The sequence below is a fragment of the Penicillium paradoxum genome, assembly GCF_028828445.1.
Source record: "Penicillium paradoxum strain IBT 22861 chromosome Unknown utg000007l_segment0_segment0, whole genome shotgun sequence".
Classification (NCBI taxonomy): domain Eukaryota; kingdom Fungi; phylum Ascomycota; class Eurotiomycetes; order Eurotiales; family Aspergillaceae; genus Penicillium; species Penicillium paradoxum.
The window spans coordinates 5,352,117-5,371,460 of NW_026643185.1; the positions used below are offsets into that span (position 1 = coordinate 5,352,117).

A 19,344-nucleotide genomic window follows, 5' to 3' on the forward strand; every position below is an offset into this window, starting at 1 on the left:
ATACTGCTAGATGTGGGTAAGCAAAAGATCTTCGAGGGGATCTTGGACTATCGCTGATCAGAGTTATATGTAAGCAAGTTTTTGTTGGATACACATGCACATCTGCAGATCTCTCGCAGGGGTTTTCGGCCAAATACGAAGATTTATAGAACTTCTACGGCGTAGAAGAGAAAGAATGACTTTTGTTGGAATCGGGTCATACTTCAAGAATGAATACGGTTAAGGGGGAATCATTGGCTACGCAAGCAACCCAATACAGGGTGCATATCAAGTAAAGAAGCTCCGAGTGGAATGGAAAATAAACACATTGAAACGTGCTGGAGTGGGAATAGAGGTAATAAAAGAGAGAGAAATTTCCACTCAGCCCCTTTTCCGCTCGCGTCAACCGAATATCAAACTCCGCCGGCCGACCCACACGGTCCCGAAGACGTGCAAGATATCTGCCGGTCCAACCCAGCGCTGCGGTGAAAACAAAGAAGCGACTTGCATGACCACGTCCAGGAATAAATGCGAACCCCCACACCCTACCAAACGGCATACGGCTCGTGAGCCCCTAATATTGCTCCTTTAGGATTCAGTCTCAGCGGGCTTAGCCTCCTCGGGCTTCTCCTCAGCGGCAGCCTCGGTGGCAGCAGCGGCAGGAGCAGCAGCCTCCTCCTCAGACTTCTCCTCCTTGGCAGCACCCTCACCCTCATTGCCCTCAGATGAGGTCCAGAGGGTCAGGTTGTCACGCAGCAACTGCATGATCAATGTGCTATCGCGGTAGCTTTCCTCAGAAAGCGAGTCGAGCTCTGCAATGGCGTCATCGAAGGCCTGCTTGGCCAAGTGGCAGGCACGATCGGGAGAGTTGAGGATCTCGTAGTAGAAGACGGAGAAGTTCAGGGCAAGACCCAGGCGGATGGGGTGAGTGGGAGTGAGTTCGGTCTGGGCAACGTCGGTAGCGTTCTATGACATGATTAACGGCTGTTCATTGCAAAGCATAGAGAAGTCGAAGAGTGGCAAGCCAATTTGGGAGTATTGCTTACCTTGTAGGCCTCGTGGGCAGCGGTGGCAGCACTCTTGCGCTTAGGGCCGGAAGCGAACTCGGCGAGGTAGCGGTGGTAATCACCCTTCCTGTTTATAAGTCAGCATAAATCACAAAGGGAAGATTTTTAAACCTAGATTGGTTGGAGATTGACCCACATCTTGTAGTAGAAGACCTTGGACTCTCCAGTCTCGGCCTTGGGAATGAGAGCCTGGTCGAGAACATCAAGCACATCCTGGCACACCTGCTCCAGCTCGGTTTCAATCTTTTGGCGGTATTCACGGATGATGCTGACGTGCTCCTCAGAGCCCTTATTCTCCTCCTTCTGTTCGATGGAAGAAATGATGCGCCAGGAGGCACGACGGGTACCGACCACGTTCTTGTAAGCGACGGAAAGCAGGTTACGCTCATCGACAGTGAGCTCGCCACCGATCTAGATATGTGTCAATCGCAGATACTTCCAAAGCAGACCCGGAGGCGATGGGAAGATGATGGTGTCATACGTTGGCGACTTCCTGTTCGGCGATTAGCATAAATGCCACAGTAAACAACACGAGGGGTTGCGACTAACCTTCATGTAGGTGACCATTTCTGAAAATCAAAGAGTGATACGTTAGTAGCCATATCGAATTGAACCGAACCAGCATCAGTCAACTCACCATCGTAGCGCTCGGCCTGCTCGCAGAGCCGCGCAAGGAACGTCTTGCTGATGAGGGGGTCAGTTATGTTGGATAATGATTACAGGAACAGGGGGGCAACGATAGCCATACTTCTCACGCTGCATATTCGAGACACTTGTTAGCCCAGTTCTAATCGACAGGAATTCCAGATGGGGGTAAGCTCAGGTGAGGATGGGAATGTGGGATTGCGATGGCGGTGACGATTCCAAGAGCGCTTGATGGAGGGGGTGGACAGCAACGTACCTCAGAACCCATGATGAGATTGAATCGAGATGGGGAATTAAAACTTGGGACTTAAAATAAGGAATAGGAAGCGCGAGATGTAGAAGAGGAAGATGGGTAGAGACGACCAAGTGGGGGGGGGGGAAAGAGAGAGATGGAGTGAGGTGAGTTGGGGGATTTGAATCATAAACAACAATACGCTCCTGTCTTGTACCGGGTACCTCGCAGCCCCTATTGTGGCACCGCTTGGTGGAAGTACTCCAATACTTGGGCCGCGGCCCAGTATTCACTTTACCGTCGATCCCCCTATCGAGTAATTAATTTAGCGGGGTGGGGTATACCTGACCGTATTCATTACCACTCTCCTGGAAAAGAGACATGATCCCGTGAACCATCTTGGATGTATTCCGTACAGTTTTTAAGTCCAAGATATGGATCTCTTAGGTACCTATTACCTTAGGTACAGGTAGATGTAGTAGTTCACAGTTGCTACTGTGTACCATATTGTATGTACCTGCGAGAAATCAAGGCTCAACCAGATGTTCCGCGCCCTAGACACTCCGACCGGAACTGTCACCCCCTAATAATAGACCAGTAACAAACCCTTTAGTTTTTCCAAAGCTGCATCCATAATGTAAATAGTGATATTGACTATCTCCTACTGACTTTCTAATATTAAAAAAAAAACACAGGGGAGTACTCCATACAGCATGAATCAATGGAGTAGGGATGATGCAAATTTGGAACCTTCCAGACAACGACCGGGTATGATGTCGTTGATCAGCCGTACACCAAAGGTGTCACGAGTATCAAAATGGATTTTACCCATGGAGTAGATACAAGGGCCTGATGCACTTTTATAGCGCACTTCGTATTAATAGAACAAGAGTGGAATGCTTATCGGCATAGTCATCACTCGACAAGATAGCCCTTCTTTGGAGATGAATTCTACTTTGCCCCCTAAGCATACTTGACCCTAGCAGCATGTAACAACGTTAGAACGTTAGAAGATTGAAGGATTCGTACGACATATTTGGAGATGACAGGTATGTCTCGTTGCCACTCATGCATCGATTAAGTGTGTAGTGTGCAATGCGCAAGGATATATTACTAGCGGTCAAAGCAGATCGTTGTCACCACTATATATATCTTTATTCCGACTCTATCATCTGCACCTACCAATATGTCACATATGACAAAGATCAGCAATGAATATAAACAGGTGTTCAGAATGGCAAAAGACGGTAACTAAAATAAAAGAAACCCCAATGTCGAGAAGATGGCTGTCGTTGATAATTAGGATTTCCCTGCCCACAGGTAGATACATGTATGTACATATGTATAACTAACTACATGTAGTTAACTATCTAACTATATCTCAGCAACATATTATTCTTAACTTGGTCCATGTTAAATCTTATCAACAAACCTGTGATTTTAATATGCACCTGACTAGATTCTAGACGAGTACTTATGATGACCAAAGGACGCAGAAGCCTACGCGATAGCAACATTGAGCGGTCAAACACCGCTACGAGTCTGGAGTTTAAAATTCGTGGTCTAGTGCCAGGAACGAAAGCCTCGACCAATTGTGCCTCGTCAACGGAGTATTGGTGATGCAGCAATGGCCTATTTTTCTCTAGTGTCAGCCCTATGTCCAAGGATATTTTAGTGTGCTTACAAGAATGCCACACCTTATGCATCTAGTCGAGACTGTGCTTTAGCCTGGGTGATCTCTTGCCTTGAGAGCAAACTGATTTCTACGACGGAGCACCGGAGTCCTCCGTATCAGGCACAGGTGGACCAAGCAGGTTCATAAATCAATGATCTCTATCCGACGAGGATGTCTCAGAGAACAGCACACAGTGCCCATAGGTTGGGGATATGTGTGGAGAACTCTAGCCATGGTGCAAACTGCAGCCAAAAAGATTCACTTCCAATTGAGACGAGTCAACCCCAACATAGATCAATTGAGAAGGCTGGGGACCCCTTCAAGATGCGGTGTCTGGTGAGGGCAAAGTTGCCAAGAGAAGAGGCTGCCCACAAGTACCAACCGATAAGCACAAAATCATGCAGCCTAGAAACGCCCCATAGTCATCTCCAATATCGGAGATCAAGCTTGGGGATTGTCGTTTGTGACATCAGAGCAGCCCTACGAGAAGTCTCTTCCGGCTCGGAAGTCCTTCAAAAGGAACACAACAGAAAATGTAAACAGACTAAGAATATCAATTGACTAGACAGATGGATGAAGCAAAGAACAACAGAGTAAAGCGGAGCAAATGGAAGACCCGCCTCAGCCCTGCCAGGTGCGGTTCACGGGTCCTGATGACTCAGCCTCCTCAAATGGGCAATGAGAACACGTTGTCTGGAGTCTCCCCCACTGGCCACTGGAGGTTCCCCATTCGGTCTTCGATCTTCAGGCTATTTCCAAGCTTCTCTTTATTAGATCCATCTCCCTCCTTCGATTTCATTCTCTTTCCGATTTTGGGTTTACACCGGGCATGTATCTCATTTAGAACACTCATTTCTTTTCTTTTCCTTGTTTACCCCAACTTTTTTTTTTTAAAAAAAACACCAAACCCACTTTCGCAGCTATTGCAATTGATCGTGTCTATTGCCGTTGAAGGAGTTTTACAATCATGGAGAACGCCTTTCTCCGTACTCCAGCGGAATCGCTGGAGCACTTCAAGGTGTCCGAGCAGACCGGTCTGTCGCAGAACGCGGTACTGAAATCCAGACAGCAGTATGGACCCAACGGTTAGTATACACGTCGCCACAGAATGATGACAGTGGTAGAACTGACATCTGCTCTCTGCTAGCTCTTGCCGAAGAACCGCCAACTCCTATGTGGGAACTCATCCTGGAACAATTCAAGGACCAATTGGTTCTTATCCTCCTTGGCTCGGCCGCCGTGTCCTTCGTGCTTGCGCTCTTTGAAGAAAGTGACGATTGGACTGCATTTGTGGACCCCGCTGTTGTATGTGTTTAGACAATCCATGGTTTACCTAAATACTTGGGTGTTCGGTCTTACTGACCGGTGTGTGCTTCGCGAACAGATTCTCACTATCCTCATCCTCAATGCCGTGGTCGGAGTGACCCAAGAAAGTAGCGCGGAAAAGGCCATCGCAGCTTTACAGGAATACTCGGCCAACGAGGCCAAGGTCGTCCGTGATGGAATGACGCGCAAGGTCAAGGCCGAAGATTTGGTTCCCGGCGACGTGATTCACATCGCTGTCGGTGACCGTGTCCCCGCAGACTGCCGACTACTTTCCATTCAGAGTAACAGCTTCCGTGTCGACCAGGCTATCTTGACTGGCGAGAGTGAAAGTGTCGCAAAGGAGACTCGGGCCATCAAGGATGACCAGGCAGTCAAGCAGGATCAGATCAACATGCTTTTCTCTGGAACTACCGTTGTCAACGGTCACGCTACTGCGCTTGTCGTATTGACCGGTGGCTCGACTGCCATTGGAGATATTCAGGAAAGCATTACTTCCCAAATCTCCGAGCCGACCCCTCTGAAGAAGAAGCTGAACGACTTCGGTGACATGCTCGCCAAGGTCATTACCGTCATCTGTGTCTTGGTTTGGGTTATCAACTACGAAAACTTCAACGACCCCGCGTTCGGTGGCTGGACCAAGGGTGCTATCTACTACCTGAAGATTGCTGTCTCCCTTGGTGTGGCAGCTATTCCAGAGGGCCTCGCAGTTGTCATCACTACTTGCTTGGCTCTAGGCACTCGCAAGATGGCTCAGAAGAACGCAGTCGTCCGGTCTCTCCCCTCTGTCGAAACCCTGGGCAGCTGCAGTGTTATTTGCTCTGACAAGACCGGAACCTTGACTACCAACCAGATGAGTGTTGAGAAGATTGTTTACCTGACCTCCTCTGGAAATGGCCTAGAGGAAATCGATGTTGAAGGCACTACTTTCACCCCCGAGGGTAAGCTCACCCATAATGGCAAGGTTGTCCAGAATTTGGCTGTTTCTTCCTCGACTGTCGCACAATTGGCTGAAGTCACTGCTCTCTGCAACACTGCTACTATTTCCCACGATCCCAAGAGCGGAGTTTTCTCCAGCATCGGTGAGCCCACCGAGGGGGCTTTGCGCGTTTTGGTTGAGAAGATTGGATCCACCGATGCTTCCCTGAACGAGAAGCTTTACCGTCTCCCTGCACCCGAAAGATTACATGCCGCCAGTGCTCATTACGAGTCACGTCTTCCCCTCAAGGCCACTTATGAGTTCTCCCGTGACCGTAAGAGCATGTCAGTCCTCGTCGGCGAGGGCAAGGAACAGAAGCTCCTGGTTAAGGGCGCTCCTGAAAGCATCTTGGACCGCTGCTCGTACGTTATTCAGGGCGCTAATGGATCTCGCGTTCCTATGACCATGAACCACTTGAACCTGCTATCCCAGGAAGTTGTCGAGTATGGTAACCGCGGTCTCCGTGTCATGGCCATCGCAAGTATTGATGATATCTCTGGTAACCCTCTCCTGGACACCGCAACCACCACCGAGGACTACGCCAAGCTCGAACAGAATATGACTCTCATTGGTCTCGTTGGAATGTTGGATCCCCCTCGTCCTGAGGTTGCCGACTCTATCCAGAAGTGTAACGCCGCCGGAATTCGTGTCATTGTCATTACTGGTGATAACCGCAATACCGCTGAGTCAATCTGTCGCTCCATTGGTGTGTTCGGTGCCGATGAGGATCTCACTGGCAAGAGCTTCACTGGCCGTGAATTCGACGCTCTCAGTAAAAGTGAACAGCTGAAGGCCGTCCAGACTGCCTCCCTCTTCTCGCGCACTGAGCCTAGCCACAAGTCTAAGTTGGTCGATCTCCTCCAATCTCTGAACCATGTCGTCGCTATGACTGGTGACGGTGTCAACGACGCTCCCGCTCTCAAGAAGTCTGATATTGGTGTGGCCATGGGTACTGGAACCGACGTTGCCAAGATGGCTGCCGATATGGTTCTGGCTGATGACAACTTCGCTACCATCACCGTCGCCGTTGAGGAGGGCCGTTCTATTTACAGCAACACTCAACAGTTCATCCGCTACCTGATTTCTTCCAACATTGGAGAAGTTGTCTCTATCTTCCTGACTGCAGCCCTTGGCATGCCCGAGGCTCTGGTTCCCGTTCAACTGTTGTGGGTCAACCTTGTCACTGACGGTCTGCCCGCCACTGCTCTGTCCTTCAACCCCCCGACAGCGATGTTATGAAGCGTCCTCCTCGCCGTCGCGACGAGGCTCTTGTCGGCGGCTGGTTGTTGTTCCGCTACATGGTCATCGGTATCTATGTTGGCGCTGCCACCGTCTTTGGTTACGTTTGGTGGTTTGTTTACAACCCCGAAGGTCCCGGCATCTCTTTCTCGCAATTGGTATGTTCCTAATGTTTTTCGGTATCCATTGTGTGTTGCTAACATGGTCGTATCAGTCCAACTACCACAAGTGTGGTGCTCAGTTCCCCGAGATTGGCTGCGAGATGTTCAGCAACGACATGGGCAAGTCTGCCTCCACCGTGTCTCTCTCCATCCTTGTGGTGATTGAGATGTTGAACGCCATGAACGCGCTGTCCTCCAGCGAGTCTCTCTTCACTTTCTTCCTGGGCAACAACCCTATGCTGATCTACGCCATCACGCTGTCCATGCTCCTTCACTTCGCCATCCTCTACATTCCCTTCCTCCAGAGCCTGTTCGCGATTCTGCCTCTGAACTGGAATGAGTGGCAGGCCGTGTTGGTTATCAGTGCGCCTGTGATGTAAGTGACAACTTTTGCCAAGTCTTGGATGAAATTTTGCTAACCCTCGTAGCGCAATCGATGAGGTTCTTAAGTTTGCCGAGCGCCGTCTTTACAACACCAAAGCCGTCAACCCAGCCCAGAATGGGGCTGCTGGTAAGCCTAAGCGGGCTTAAAGGAAGGGTATATCGGCGGACGCCTAAATATGACCCTTTCTCACCAGGGGCTTCTTGTGTGGGTAGGTGCTAACGGCCCTAAATAGATATAGATTGTACCTGATTGGCTGGATACTAACCACACCCTGAATGTGCAGGGCGGATGAGTGATGACATGCTATCATCCATGGATGCCCCATAGATCAAGACCCCTGAATGAAAGCTTTGACATGCTCTTGTTGGCTCCCATCGTTTATAGTAGGATGCGATGTCCGCGCCCCACGCTCGTAGAGAAGAAAGTTGTACCTGATGATCGGGATGGCATGATATTACCCATTACCCATGCCGTCTCGTTGATACCTCAACCTGTGATTCCCATGTCTCGCTCCCAGGGCCGTCATTCCCTTCCCAATGAAGCTGCTGGATGATGTGATGCCACTGTAATGGGAACCTAGGGACACACCTCTTCCGCTTTTCGGTCTGCAGCTCTTTGAGAACCCCAAATGGAACCAAGAGCCAATGACACGTCGTCTCGTCGTGAGAATCAAGTATAGTCTCTGCTTTCCCGTTAAGCGAAAGCAACCAAGTAGCATTCCACGGGGCACAATACCCCGAAGGAGCACCGGAATGGCATCCCGTGCAGGCCATCCATGCAACGTTGACGCCACCCAGCCGTGTTTTCTGAAGCGGGGGGGGCTCAGGTCACACCACGCCAAGTGGGCTCCTAAACAAGGTTACCTCCGACCCTCGGGACAACTCCGTGTTCCTCGTTGCTGATTGGCCGTGGCTGCTCTGGCTTCTGTTCCCCAGGGATCGGCGGTGGGCTTTCCCCGGACTGGGGCCCAAAAGTGTGGAGTTGCGGAGGTCTCCATGTCCCTGGCCTTTCAAATATCAGGGGTTTTCTTTCTTATTCCTTCTCTTGTTCGTTTGCTCGATAGCCAGGCATCATGGGTGTTAAGCAATTCATTAAGAATCGTTCGAGCCTGCGAATCGACAACCGTGCAACTACTTCCGCCGCGACTCTCACTCTACGACAGAGTCTGTGGCCGTTGACACTTGTCACGACCTTGTTCTTCCTATGGGTGTGTGCTACGATGTACAAGAAGAATGGTCGGTTTGGAATACTAAGATCTCACTTTAGGGTTTTGCATATGGTTTGCTGGACACCCTTAACAGCCATTTCCAGAAGACGCTCCATATCACCCGAACTCGTTCGGCTGGTCTTCAGGCTGCGTATTTCGGGTATGAATCTCCCCATGGATGGTTTACCATGTGTTCTTTGTTCTTTGTTCTTTGATCTTTGATCTTTGATTTTTTCCCAAAAGAAAATCCCCCATCTAACAACCCCCAGCGCATATCCTCTAGCCTCCCTCGGGTACGCAAACTGGATCCTCCGTCACTATGGCTACAAAACCGTCTTCATCTTCGGTCTGTGCCTGTACGGCGTCGGAGCCTTGTGCATGTGGCCTGCCGGACTAAACCAGTCCTTCGGTGGCTTCTGCGGTGCAACCTTCGTTATTGGATCGGGACTCGGATCTCTCGAGACCGCCGCTAATCCCTACCTCACCGGTAAGGCAATCGAAAATACATTAGAACCTCCCAGATCGATATTAACATTTATATCTGTCTAGTCTGCGGTCCTCCCCGCTACTCTGAGATCCGTATCAACTTCGCCCAGGCCTTCAACGCCATCGGCACAGTCGTCGGCCCCGTCCTGGGCTCTTATGTCTTCTTCACCGAGACCGAGGACGATGTCACTGCCCTGCAGCGTGTGCAGTGGGTGTATCTCGCCATCGGTATCTTTGTCTTCTGTCTCGCGGCAGTCTTCTTCATTTCCAGTATCCCCGAGGTCACAGATGAGGATATGGCCTTCCAGGTGGCGCAGACTCATGTCGATGAACAGGATAAATCGTTCTGGAAACAGTACAAGTTGTTCCATGCGACGTTGGCACAGTTCACCTATACGGGTGCACAGGGTATGCTCTCTTCATCCATTCCCTACTTTGTTCGCAGAAGACTAAATCCCTGGCAGTCGCTATCGCGGGCTACTTCATCAACTACGTCGCAGACACTTGGCCCGGTACACCAAGCGCCACATCTGCGAAGTACCTCGCCGGAGCGCAGGGTGCATTTGCAGTCGGACGATTCCTCGGCGCCGGTATCATGAAGTTCGTCAAGGCGCGTTGGGTCTTCCTGGTCTACTTGACGGGCACAGTGATATTCCTCGCTGCATCAACCACACAGAAGAAAGAAGCTGGTGTCGCCATGCTCTTCATGACTCTCTTCTTCGAATCCGTGTGTTTTCCGACAATCATGGCCCTGGGTATCCGTGGCCTCGGACGCCACTACAAGCGTGGATCTGGATTCATCGTCGCTGGTGTTAGTGGAGGTGCCGTCGTGCCTCCCATTCTGGGCCATGTTGCCGATATGCGGAATAACACCGGATTTGCGTTCATCATTCCCACTATGGTATGTCCTACTCGGGTTCTTCTTTTTGTGATTTTCAGTCGCTCATCCTAATCTAGTTCATGGTCATTGCCTGGACCTATGCCGTTGCTGTGAACTTTGTTCCTGCCTACACCCACACGGTCGATGCAGTCGGCGAGAGCGACGTTGGTCTCGCGAGCTCGAATGGAAAGGATGAGGAGGCTGTCATCGAGGCTACCGCTATTGATGAGAAGCACCAGGCCGTTCATGTCGAGCGGTAGAGGGATTGTTCTGATTTCGTTTCAATGTCTTTAAGAGGAGGTAATGGGCTAATGGGTGAGGGAAATTCGGATTTTGCTTTAGCTTCTCGGAGTTATCAATATTACACTCGAATAGAGTAGTCGTGTCTGATGTCCAATGCTCCCCTTCGTGGGCATGTGGCACGATTCATTATTAATGATCAGACGACACGCAACTTGATTGATGGAAGATGTTCCACGTAGCTTAGGGGAATAGCCAACTTCCAAGATCGGAAGTTCAGATACATATGTACCGGATAATGACTGGCACTCAAAACCTTTCCCTTTCCGTTTTAGTGCTCACCTCTTGCCACTTTTCGATCACTGAGTAAAACTGAGCACGCCCCGGAGTATTCGGACTTGAGCACGTGCCATTACATAATCAACCTGATCTGCTCGGGTGTTGATCCACGCACAACGGATTTTACTAGTGATGCCGTTCCTCTTCAAGAGCTTGGCGCTCAGCGCCAAGCCAAGGACGACCATGGCAATACGAAGGGTGTATTCCAAGTGGACCTTGCGGTGCTCGAGGCTGGTATTTCACGGGGTTGCGGGAAATATGGGATTATAGGATTCGTTCCATTGAGCAGCGATGATCCGATGGTCTTGCAACAACCGGCAGAAGATCTCGACTCAAAGAAAGCTCTTTGTTACCAGCACCTGCATTCAAAGTACCTGCAGGGATATGCAAAAAGGTGCAATCTTACAAAGGTTCTTGGATTTGACATATACAACGTTTTAAAGCAGTGGTATGAGGAACATCTCGAAGATATTTGTAACCGCCTCAAAAAGCTCGGGTACTGTTAAGCAAAGCAGATATAATTAATGTCATATTTTGCGCTTGTATTGATCACTAAATGGGACTCAATTTAGGAAAAGCAAAAAGTCAAAGTTTGAAGGGGCTATTTCACACATAATGCTTTGATAGCGACCTTCAAGTATTCTCCTCACTTCATTATCGTGAGGTTGTCTTAAGAAAGTAATCAAGCCCTACGATGCTTCAGAAGACGAAGCATTAAAATACCAGGTTATCAGCGCTAGCATTAAAACAGTACCATAACCGAGTTTATATAAAGCATTCCCCACGGAGGCGCACAAGTCGTTCTCAAAGGAAAGTTTCGCATCATCAAGTGACGATTGCCTGGATCTGCTGTTTTTCAGAGCCTGACAAATGTCTAGCAACTTTCTAGCATCTTGGCTTAGGCTTTCCGATGGGTTCCATTCCAGAGTGACAGGGAATCAATTCGCAAAATGAGCATTTCCTTCAAAGCAATTTCTGCAGGCCCATATAGGAATTGGATTGCATATACATATAACGAACAACTGCTGGCACTTCAGTCAACTACTCTGATTAAGGCGTATCGTCAAACAGATATTTAAAAGGTCTATAATATAAGAGTAGGATTCGAAGCGAATATAGCGTAAATTCCGACATGACTATGTCTATGTGACCATCAAAATCAATTCGAGTAAATAATCAAATGAGGCCGACACAGACAGCATGAGCCACAGACCAACAGCCGATACATTAGAGCCAAGAAAATAAACAAGAAATCAAAAGTGGCTACTGGCCCACGCAGACATAGAAGTCATACTTGAGATTCGTGCAGTCACTGCCAACATCCGGGTTCCACGCCAGCAAATCCTTCAGAGAGATTTTACTGTCGTCCGCAATCAGCTGACACCACTCACCTTGCTCCACTTTATGGAAGGCAGTACAACCCGCAACCATGCCAGTCTGCGTCGGAGTTGGAGTGGTACCCCCGGTGGTGGTTGTGAGGGTTGGACCTACGTTTGTCGAAGTAGCAAGGGATGGATTCCTGTGCACACAAATATAGAAGTCATACAGGAGATTTGTGCAGGTGCCTCCAACATCCGGATTCCAGCTCAGGAAATCTTCCAGGGAAATTTGGCTATCATCGGCGATAGATTGACAGCCTTCATCTTTGACGACCTTGTGGAATCTGTCACACCCATCGGCCATGCCGGTTTGTGTTGGCTTAGGGGTGGTGATCCCAGTGCTGGTGGCGGATCCAGACGTTGAGGTAGGTTTGCCAACACAGACGTAGAAGTCATATTTAAGATTTGTGCAGGTGTCTCCAACATCCGGATTCCAGCTCAGGAAATCATCCAGGGAAATTTTGCTATCGTCGGCGATAGATTGACAGCCTTCATCTTTGAGGACCTTGTGGAATCTGTCACACCCCTCGGCCATGCCGGTTTGTGTTGGCTTAGGGGTGGTGATTCCAGTACTGGTGGCTGTCTCAGAGGTCGAGGCAGGTTTTCCAATACAGACGTAGTAGTCATATTTGAGATTCGTGCAGTCATCGTCGATGTTATTCCAGGACAAAAAGTCTGTCTCAGAAATACCAGCGTCATCTGCGATGGATTGACAGCCTTCATCTTTCACTACCTTGTGAAATTTGCTGCATCCTTGAGTCATGCCACTAAGGGTTGGAGTCGGAGTTGTGACTCCAGTGCTTGTTGGCGTCGACATTGGGCAATGGATACCTCTGACCAGACGCCGGCACATAACAAGCGCTGGTTTGGCGTCTTTGGAGATTGGTTGAGCAAGTTGGTATGTTGTGCCCTGACTCTGCTAATTGTATCTTTGCACATACTAACCACGAATTTAGACAACGGTGACAAAGTCTAGCGTGGGCGTTATAGAATTGGGATTCAGCAAAACCATCAACCTTTTCTATGCGCAGTGGGGGTGTCCCGGCAAGACCTATTACGCTGATCTCCGTATGGATCTGGAGGCTGATCTGGCGATGGATGCAACGTACGTATACTATCTCTCAGCAACGTTCATTCCGCCGAGTAAACCAGAAACATTTGCCTACTTCGGCATGGAGCCACAAGCCTATATAGGTCTCCATATTGAAGGAAATGCCCAGATACAGACCCCCAGTGTGCGGAAGAAGATTGTCGATACTCTCTCCTATCTAGGTCTGGCTGTCAAGGGGATTACAGCGGTTGGTCCTACTTTGGACATTTACGGCGAGGTAATACCCCACTATATACCAATTACTCGAAGTATCTAATCTTGCGTATAGATTCGGGGTAAAATCACCCTACACGGGGAGCTTGATGCAGGAGCAATGGTTACATTCGGAAAGGCCGAGGTCTACTAGCCTCAGAATGATAAGGCTCAGGCGAAATATGGATCCTTACTCGGAATTACGAGTGACGCCAAGGCACTAGCTCCTGGAAGCATTAAGCCGGTTTTCTATGTAGGAGTCGCCGTCGATGCACAGCTATATGTAATTGTCACACCTGAAGCTAATGTCGGTATCAAAATTGGTGGCGGCAAGCTGGTCGGCGGCAAGACTCTCATGGACGCCTAATTGATAGGGTACGTGATAGGCGACCTATCATTCCAGGCCCATGGTGACTATGATTCCTCGGACAATGCCTTCCATTACCGATTTGGTGCCTACCTCCTCTATAACCTCGGTTATAAGGCTAAGGCTAACATCCTAGGTTTCATTGACTAGGCTTTGGCCCCTCGCAAAGCATTTACGCCAGATAACACAGTGACTTTATACGAGAAGAAGGGCACAATCCCGATGTCTTCGTCAGATATAGAGATAAGAGACCTATCACTCGATAGCGCCATCCATCGGCGATAGGGATCTGAAGCACTATCTATAAATGCTACGATGCCCTACCTTGATGTAGCTATAGGGCTTACTCGTCGCGAAGATGGGAGCGCGGGTATGAAACTGAATGCTATAGATCTGACTAGAAGCTCGAAGGCTGACAACTCTCATAGATAATCCCAATGATTTAGAGTTTTCCCTGCCAGGCTCTTACCCGCCTGGAACTTCCGGGTTCTAAGTGCCGGAGATACGATGTAAGTTGATGTTGCTACGATATTCTATTTGAAACTCCTGTTAATCTAAGAAATAGTCAACTGTACGCATCTCTCCAGACTGAAGCTTACCGGAGCTCGGGCTAGTAACCAGGGCAAGACCGCAGAGGTAGCTGGCTTTTGTGACACTATCCTGAAAATCCCTAATCTGCCGACGGACTTGACCTATTCCAATGATAAAACAGCAACTAAAGCAAGATACGAAGCCCAATGCGGATCTACAACCGACTCAAGTGGCAAAAAAAGAAAGAAGGGCGCATGTGCAGACGAAACAGACAACTTGAACGCCCTTATGGGCACGGGCAGCGCTCTGAAACTTTAGTGTGACGAGTTTCCCTGGAAGTCTTCTAAACAAGGAGGGCATTATCTCGATTCCAACAGCCGTCGAGCAGCGTGCGTGCTATACTGGCAGAATAACTGGCATGGGCAATGCCTTGGTAAGTACCTGTTGAATGACAACTCGATGAATTCTTTCTTCTTTTTGGAATAGACACTCCGCTAACAAATTCTAGCAATGATCGGTGATATGAGCTCAAATTGGAAAATGCTAGACGCCGACACCGCCAAGAACGACGATGTGGAAGACTTTTGGGTGCCATGGAGAAACGACAGTATGTTTTTACGGTTCCCTAATGATCCTTTTGACAACCCTTCTGACTCTCTTTCGAACCCTCTAGAGTGGACTAGAACCGCCACATTTGGAACCAACAACGAATTTGCGCAGAAACTGAAGGAATACGGAGTGAAACAACCGCCTCCGGATGGCATTTCAGTGCGGGTAAGTCTAGATACTGGCGGTAAATGCGTTACCCAATGACCTAATTCTGACAAATGACGCAAAACAAGAACAATGACAAGGAATCATGGACGTTCAAGAGAGACTATCGTGCTACATGGATCACTGATGGCTCCAAGCCTGACGACTGGTGGAACTTTGTTAGCCGCCGCTGGTACAGTGAAGGCTACGAGGGAGATGCAGGAGGCGAGGCGATCTTTTGCGCAATGAATCACTTCGGTCAGGACAATGTGTACAAGTTGGAGACTGAAAAAGGGAAAAAGTATAATGGCTTCTGTCTTAGGAATGACGGCTCAGGCATGGCGACCGACTGGCAACAAATGCACAATCTGGGCAAATGCTTGATCACATTTGGCAACACACAGGGCCAAACCCCGGACTCGACCAATACCAAGAGAGATAGCCAAAGTTGGAATGGCTGGGAAGTTGAACGTAAGTCAATATACCCCAATATTTCAAACGCCGTGGCTCACCTACCTAGGCGTGGAATTTGTCGATTGAATTTTGGCGTTATAGATAACTGTGGGGTGTTAAATATTTTATAGCAAATATATGTGAGCCGTTATTGAACATTCTCGTAGTCGGCTTGCTTGTATATAAAATTGGCTTTGATCCTTTCCCTTATACATGGTAAATAATTGCTATAGATGGAGCTTTCAAGCATATCCTTTTTACTTTGTTACTAGTGAAATAGCTTGTTTCATATTCTCTCTTTCTTTCTCCAAGCCAAGCCAAGCCAAGCCAATTTGGCCCCCTCACTATAGCCCCACCGCCACTACCTCAATAAACCCGAGATACTTTTCCCTTGTGTTTCTTCCTATTTCTTCTCACTCTTTCCATCATGAGGAGGGAACACATTCCATGGGGCGGACTAGCCGTTGAACAATATTTGATCGTATGTCTCAGAGCCTTAACCTTGGAACTCGCTAACACGTTGAAACAGAGAAACTGGGATTCAGCCTCGCCAGAGTCTCCCTCTGAGCAACGTCTTCGACTTATTTACGGCTTCCTTGACTTAGACGGGATCCCGTATGAATGGTTTATGGATTTACATGCGACCTCGCCCTCTCGACAGCCAACCGCCGAAGAAATTGAAATAATCCTTCAGCCTTGGAGACCCGATGCCCTCCGTAAAAAGGCCGAGTGGATGCATAGCGGCGATGGAATACCTATCCTTCTTCGAACCCACTACAGCTCCAACCTAGAAGACGAGGAGACACTGAAAGTATGGATAGATGAAGAGACGTTTGAAGAAGCCTTAGACTGGGCATGCCTCAACGACGAGAAACTCTTCAATTTCGGCGATGACTGGAGGCAAATATTTGAGATTCTACCCGAGGTTGCTGGCCCAACGAACTCAAGACAGCTACGATATATACCTCACGATCATCTAGAGTTGTTTCGAAATAACTTTAAGAAGCATATCTCTACCGTGAAGCAGAATTGTCCAGATGACTGGAAAGAAAGGGAAAGCCGGGATGAGATTATTCTGGATTGGGCCAGTAGTCTGCATAGGGTCGTTACCGAGGTCTATCTTCTCATCGCGGATGAGGAAGCCTTCCAAACCAAGCAACTTCGGCTACTCTATTTGGATGGGAAACGAAATATTGTCCGAGAGGCTCGTGTCGACCCGGACGTTTGGCAGATGTACGACATTATTATGCAGCATCATACTGTCCCTACTGAGCCTTACGAGTTTTCCACTGTGGGCGAAAAGTATCGTGTCGATGGGGAATTGGGAAAGGAATTGTACCAGCTATCTGAGGGAGATCTTGGACCAGATGGAGGGGTAGCTCACTAGATCGCTTTAAAGTACAACCTGGTAGCTTCCACCTTTCAACAGTGCACCTTTATAACTCCCTCTAAAACGGGGGTATCTTTTGCCTCACGCCCTAGGGCTCCCAAGAGTCCCTGTTTTCGATCACCGCTACCTCCCCTACCGAACCACTGACTCTGCTCGCCGCTACCCCGCGCTAAGCCGAGGAAATAGAGGCCTTAACTCCTACCCGTATCCCTATAGACGTATACGATAACACCGACTTTACTCGCCCCTAGGACCCGGAGTCGCCCTCTAACTTCCGTACTGTAAAGAGAATAAAGGACTATTAGTCCTACGCGCCGCCGCCTATTCTTAACCTAGGTCTAGGTATACCGACTATAGCCTTAGCCGCTATCCGCACTTAGATAGACGAAGCTAATCGTAAATATACGGCTAAACGGGAGGTTTATAACTCGCTTATAGATACTATCGACGACTTCGTTAGGGGCTATAAAGAGCCTGAGTATTAGGACCGGCGTGCTAGCGGGTCCTAGCAGGTAATATAGAACTAGAGTGAAGGAATAGTATAGTGCTAGTATATTTATAAACTAATCGCTAAAGAGCTAAGTTCCCCTAGCAGTCTCTATATAGATGACCTTTAGCGGGTCACGGGACTAGGTTATCTAACCCGGTAGGACTTAGTCTTCCTAGTGCACTCTCTAGCGGGGGGTCATACTACCCCTACTAGGTCACGGGTTCTAGGTTATAGGACTAGGCGGGATCTAGCCTATAAGGCACTCTCCTAGTAGAGGGTCGTAATATTTTCCCCCTCCTTAAAGAGCTATGTTACGGTATTTCTTTGTTATACTATTTTACCTTAGGCTCCCTTTTTCTTAGACGGAGGAGACCCCTCCGAATACCCCACGATGTCGGGATAGAACCAATATGATCCGGTCCCGAGAAGCGGGGAACCTAAATCATAAAAGGAAGACACCTATAGGAAAAGGGAAGGTAAGATTCAGTCTTATAACTAATATAGAATCGAATACCCTTCGTTCTAACTACGTATCCCTCTCGTATTATTATTTACCTAGTTAATAAGCACTACCTTAATAAATAGTTACCTTAATAATTCTAAATCTTCTTCTTTAACTACCTAAAGAAATAATAACGAGATAGAGTTTACGATCCTAATAGGGTAATAAGGAGATACCTCTATAAGAAAACCTTACTATCTACGAGATAGAGGAGGGAGAGATCTAATCTTTATTAAGACTCTCGGAAGTACTTACTACCGCTAGCGGAGATAACCGATAACCCTCCGAAACTACCCCGAATCCTTAGCGAAATAGGGATAATTCTTAAGTAATCCTTAAAAAAGAAACCTTCTAAGCCCTTATAATAAGGATTAAATAGCTTAAAAGAGTAGCTAAAATACTTATATATTATAGCCGGATCTATAGTAATTCCCTAAATCTATATAGTTAAGAAATCTATTTTAAGAACTCTAACTTTATAGAAGAATTCTTAATCTAAAAAAGAGAAGACTAGTTACTTAGGCTATACTTAGAATTTAAAAGAGCGAGTAAAAAATATAGTACTAAAAAGTAAAAGATCTTTAGTACTCTATCTTATATAAATAGGAACTATTAATAACTTTAGTATAACTACTTAGACGAAATACCCTTAATTCTAAACTAAATTATATAAGATTTATAGGTTTATTTTAAGGAATAGACTTTATCCTTAATAAAAAATTCTATAAATATATAAGCTATTATTACTAACTAAATATAACGAATAATCTAGTAAAATAATTAAAATCTAAGAGATTTTTACTATAAATTAAATTTTTTAGAAAAATATTTCCTAAAGTAAAGCGAGGAATAAAGAGCTCTTATCTTCTTCTTAAAACTTAATTATAAACTCTAAGCCTATATCTATAAATATAATCTAACTCTTCTAAAAACTTAAGAAGAGATAGTTTTTATTATATTAAAATTTTAGGAGCTTTAAAACTAGAAAATAAAACCTAAATAAAAAGCGACTAAATTAGGATAGAGAGATCTAGATACGAAGAAGAAAAAAAGAAAATTCGAAAAATATAATAAAAATAAAAACTCCTCTAAAAAAAGAAATCTAAAAGACTTAAAATTAAAAAAGTAAAGAAATCCTATTAATAAAAAGATAGAGAAGAAACTTACTTATTATACCTATTAAAGTAAAGATCACTTTTTAAATAAATATCTAAATAACTCTTTAATAAAGAAAATAAAAGTATAACTAGTAAAAGTAAAAGGATCTTTAACGAAATAATAAAGAAATAAGAGCGAGTTAGAGTAGATTTCTTTATTCTAACCCCCTAGATTAGAATAA

At 47.1% G+C, this 19,344-nt stretch overlaps 10 protein-coding genes across 10 annotated transcripts; 7 read left to right on the forward strand and 3 right to left on the reverse strand.

Annotated features, from left to right (window-relative positions):
- Positions 1-567: 567 nt before the first annotated feature.
- Positions 568-1,959, reverse strand: N7457_009476 (14-3-3 adaptor artA-like protein; the record flags this gene model as incomplete). The annotated part of the gene is made up of 8 exons (XM_057180519.1): positions 568-945; positions 1,026-1,113; positions 1,183-1,457; positions 1,528-1,539; positions 1,596-1,615; positions 1,684-1,730; positions 1,795-1,802; positions 1,948-1,959. 8 exons carry the CDS (start codon positions 1,957-1,959, stop codon positions 568-570), a joined length of 840 nt encoding a protein of 279 aa, XP_057028905.1.
- A 2,606-nt stretch (positions 1,960-4,565) lies between these two features.
- N7457_009477 (calcium-transporting ATPase) lies at positions 4,566-7,831 on the forward strand (the record flags this gene model as incomplete). The annotated part of the gene is made up of 6 exons (XM_057180520.1): positions 4,566-4,683; positions 4,746-4,903; positions 4,983-7,108; positions 7,129-7,297; positions 7,354-7,676; positions 7,729-7,831. The coding sequence occupies 6 exons, from the start codon at positions 4,566-4,568 to the stop codon at positions 7,829-7,831; spliced, it is 2,997 nt and encodes a 998-aa protein (XP_057028906.1).
- Positions 7,832-8,757: 926 nt separating this feature from the next.
- On the forward strand, positions 8,758-11,343 carry N7457_009478 (putative l-fucose permease; the record flags this gene model as incomplete). Its single annotated transcript, XM_057180521.1, has 7 exons — positions 8,758-8,892; positions 8,952-9,052; positions 9,162-9,379; positions 9,442-9,786; positions 9,843-10,279; positions 10,336-10,514; positions 10,968-11,343. The coding sequence occupies 7 exons, from the start codon at positions 8,758-8,760 to the stop codon at positions 11,341-11,343; spliced, it is 1,791 nt and encodes a 596-aa protein (XP_057028907.1).
- A 183-nt stretch (positions 11,344-11,526) lies between these two features.
- On the reverse strand, positions 11,527-11,795 carry N7457_009479 (uncharacterized protein; the record flags this gene model as incomplete). Its single annotated transcript, XM_057180522.1, has 2 exons — positions 11,527-11,740; positions 11,770-11,795. 2 exons carry the CDS (start codon positions 11,793-11,795, stop codon positions 11,527-11,529), a joined length of 240 nt encoding a protein of 79 aa, XP_057028908.1.
- A 305-nt stretch (positions 11,796-12,100) lies between these two features.
- On the reverse strand, positions 12,101-13,033 carry N7457_009480 (LysM peptidoglycan-binding domain-containing protein; the record flags this gene model as incomplete). The annotated part of the gene is made up of 1 exon (XM_057180523.1): positions 12,101-13,033. One exon carries the CDS (start codon positions 13,031-13,033, stop codon positions 12,101-12,103), a length of 933 nt encoding a protein of 310 aa, XP_057028909.1.
- A 6-nt stretch (positions 13,034-13,039) lies between these two features.
- N7457_009481 (uncharacterized protein) lies at positions 13,040-13,886 on the forward strand (the record flags this gene model as incomplete). Its single annotated transcript, XM_057180524.1, has 4 exons — positions 13,040-13,114; positions 13,173-13,544; positions 13,596-13,643; positions 13,695-13,886. 4 exons carry the CDS (start codon positions 13,040-13,042, stop codon positions 13,884-13,886), a joined length of 687 nt encoding a protein of 228 aa, XP_057028910.1.
- A 40-nt stretch (positions 13,887-13,926) lies between these two features.
- Positions 13,927-14,171, forward strand: N7457_009482 (uncharacterized protein; the record flags this gene model as incomplete). The annotated part of the gene is made up of 2 exons (XM_057180525.1): positions 13,927-13,995; positions 14,037-14,171. 2 exons carry the CDS (start codon positions 13,927-13,929, stop codon positions 14,169-14,171), a joined length of 204 nt encoding a protein of 67 aa, XP_057028911.1.
- Positions 14,172-14,201: 30 nt separating this feature from the next.
- On the forward strand, positions 14,202-14,735 carry N7457_009483 (uncharacterized protein; the record flags this gene model as incomplete). The annotated part of the gene is made up of 3 exons (XM_057180526.1): positions 14,202-14,256; positions 14,335-14,395; positions 14,474-14,735. 3 exons carry the CDS (start codon positions 14,202-14,204, stop codon positions 14,733-14,735), a joined length of 378 nt encoding a protein of 125 aa, XP_057028912.1.
- A 192-nt stretch (positions 14,736-14,927) lies between these two features.
- Positions 14,928-15,710, forward strand: N7457_009484 (uncharacterized protein; the record flags this gene model as incomplete). Its single annotated transcript, XM_057180527.1, has 3 exons — positions 14,928-15,191; positions 15,260-15,641; positions 15,691-15,710. The coding sequence occupies 3 exons, from the start codon at positions 14,928-14,930 to the stop codon at positions 15,708-15,710; spliced, it is 666 nt and encodes a 221-aa protein (XP_057028913.1).
- A 340-nt stretch (positions 15,711-16,050) lies between these two features.
- Positions 16,051-17,010, forward strand: N7457_009485 (uncharacterized protein; the record flags this gene model as incomplete). The annotated part of the gene is made up of 2 exons (XM_057180528.1): positions 16,051-16,104; positions 16,153-17,010. 2 exons carry the CDS (start codon positions 16,051-16,053, stop codon positions 17,008-17,010), a joined length of 912 nt encoding a protein of 303 aa, XP_057028914.1.
- Between the last annotated feature and the right edge of the window lie 2,334 nt (positions 17,011-19,344).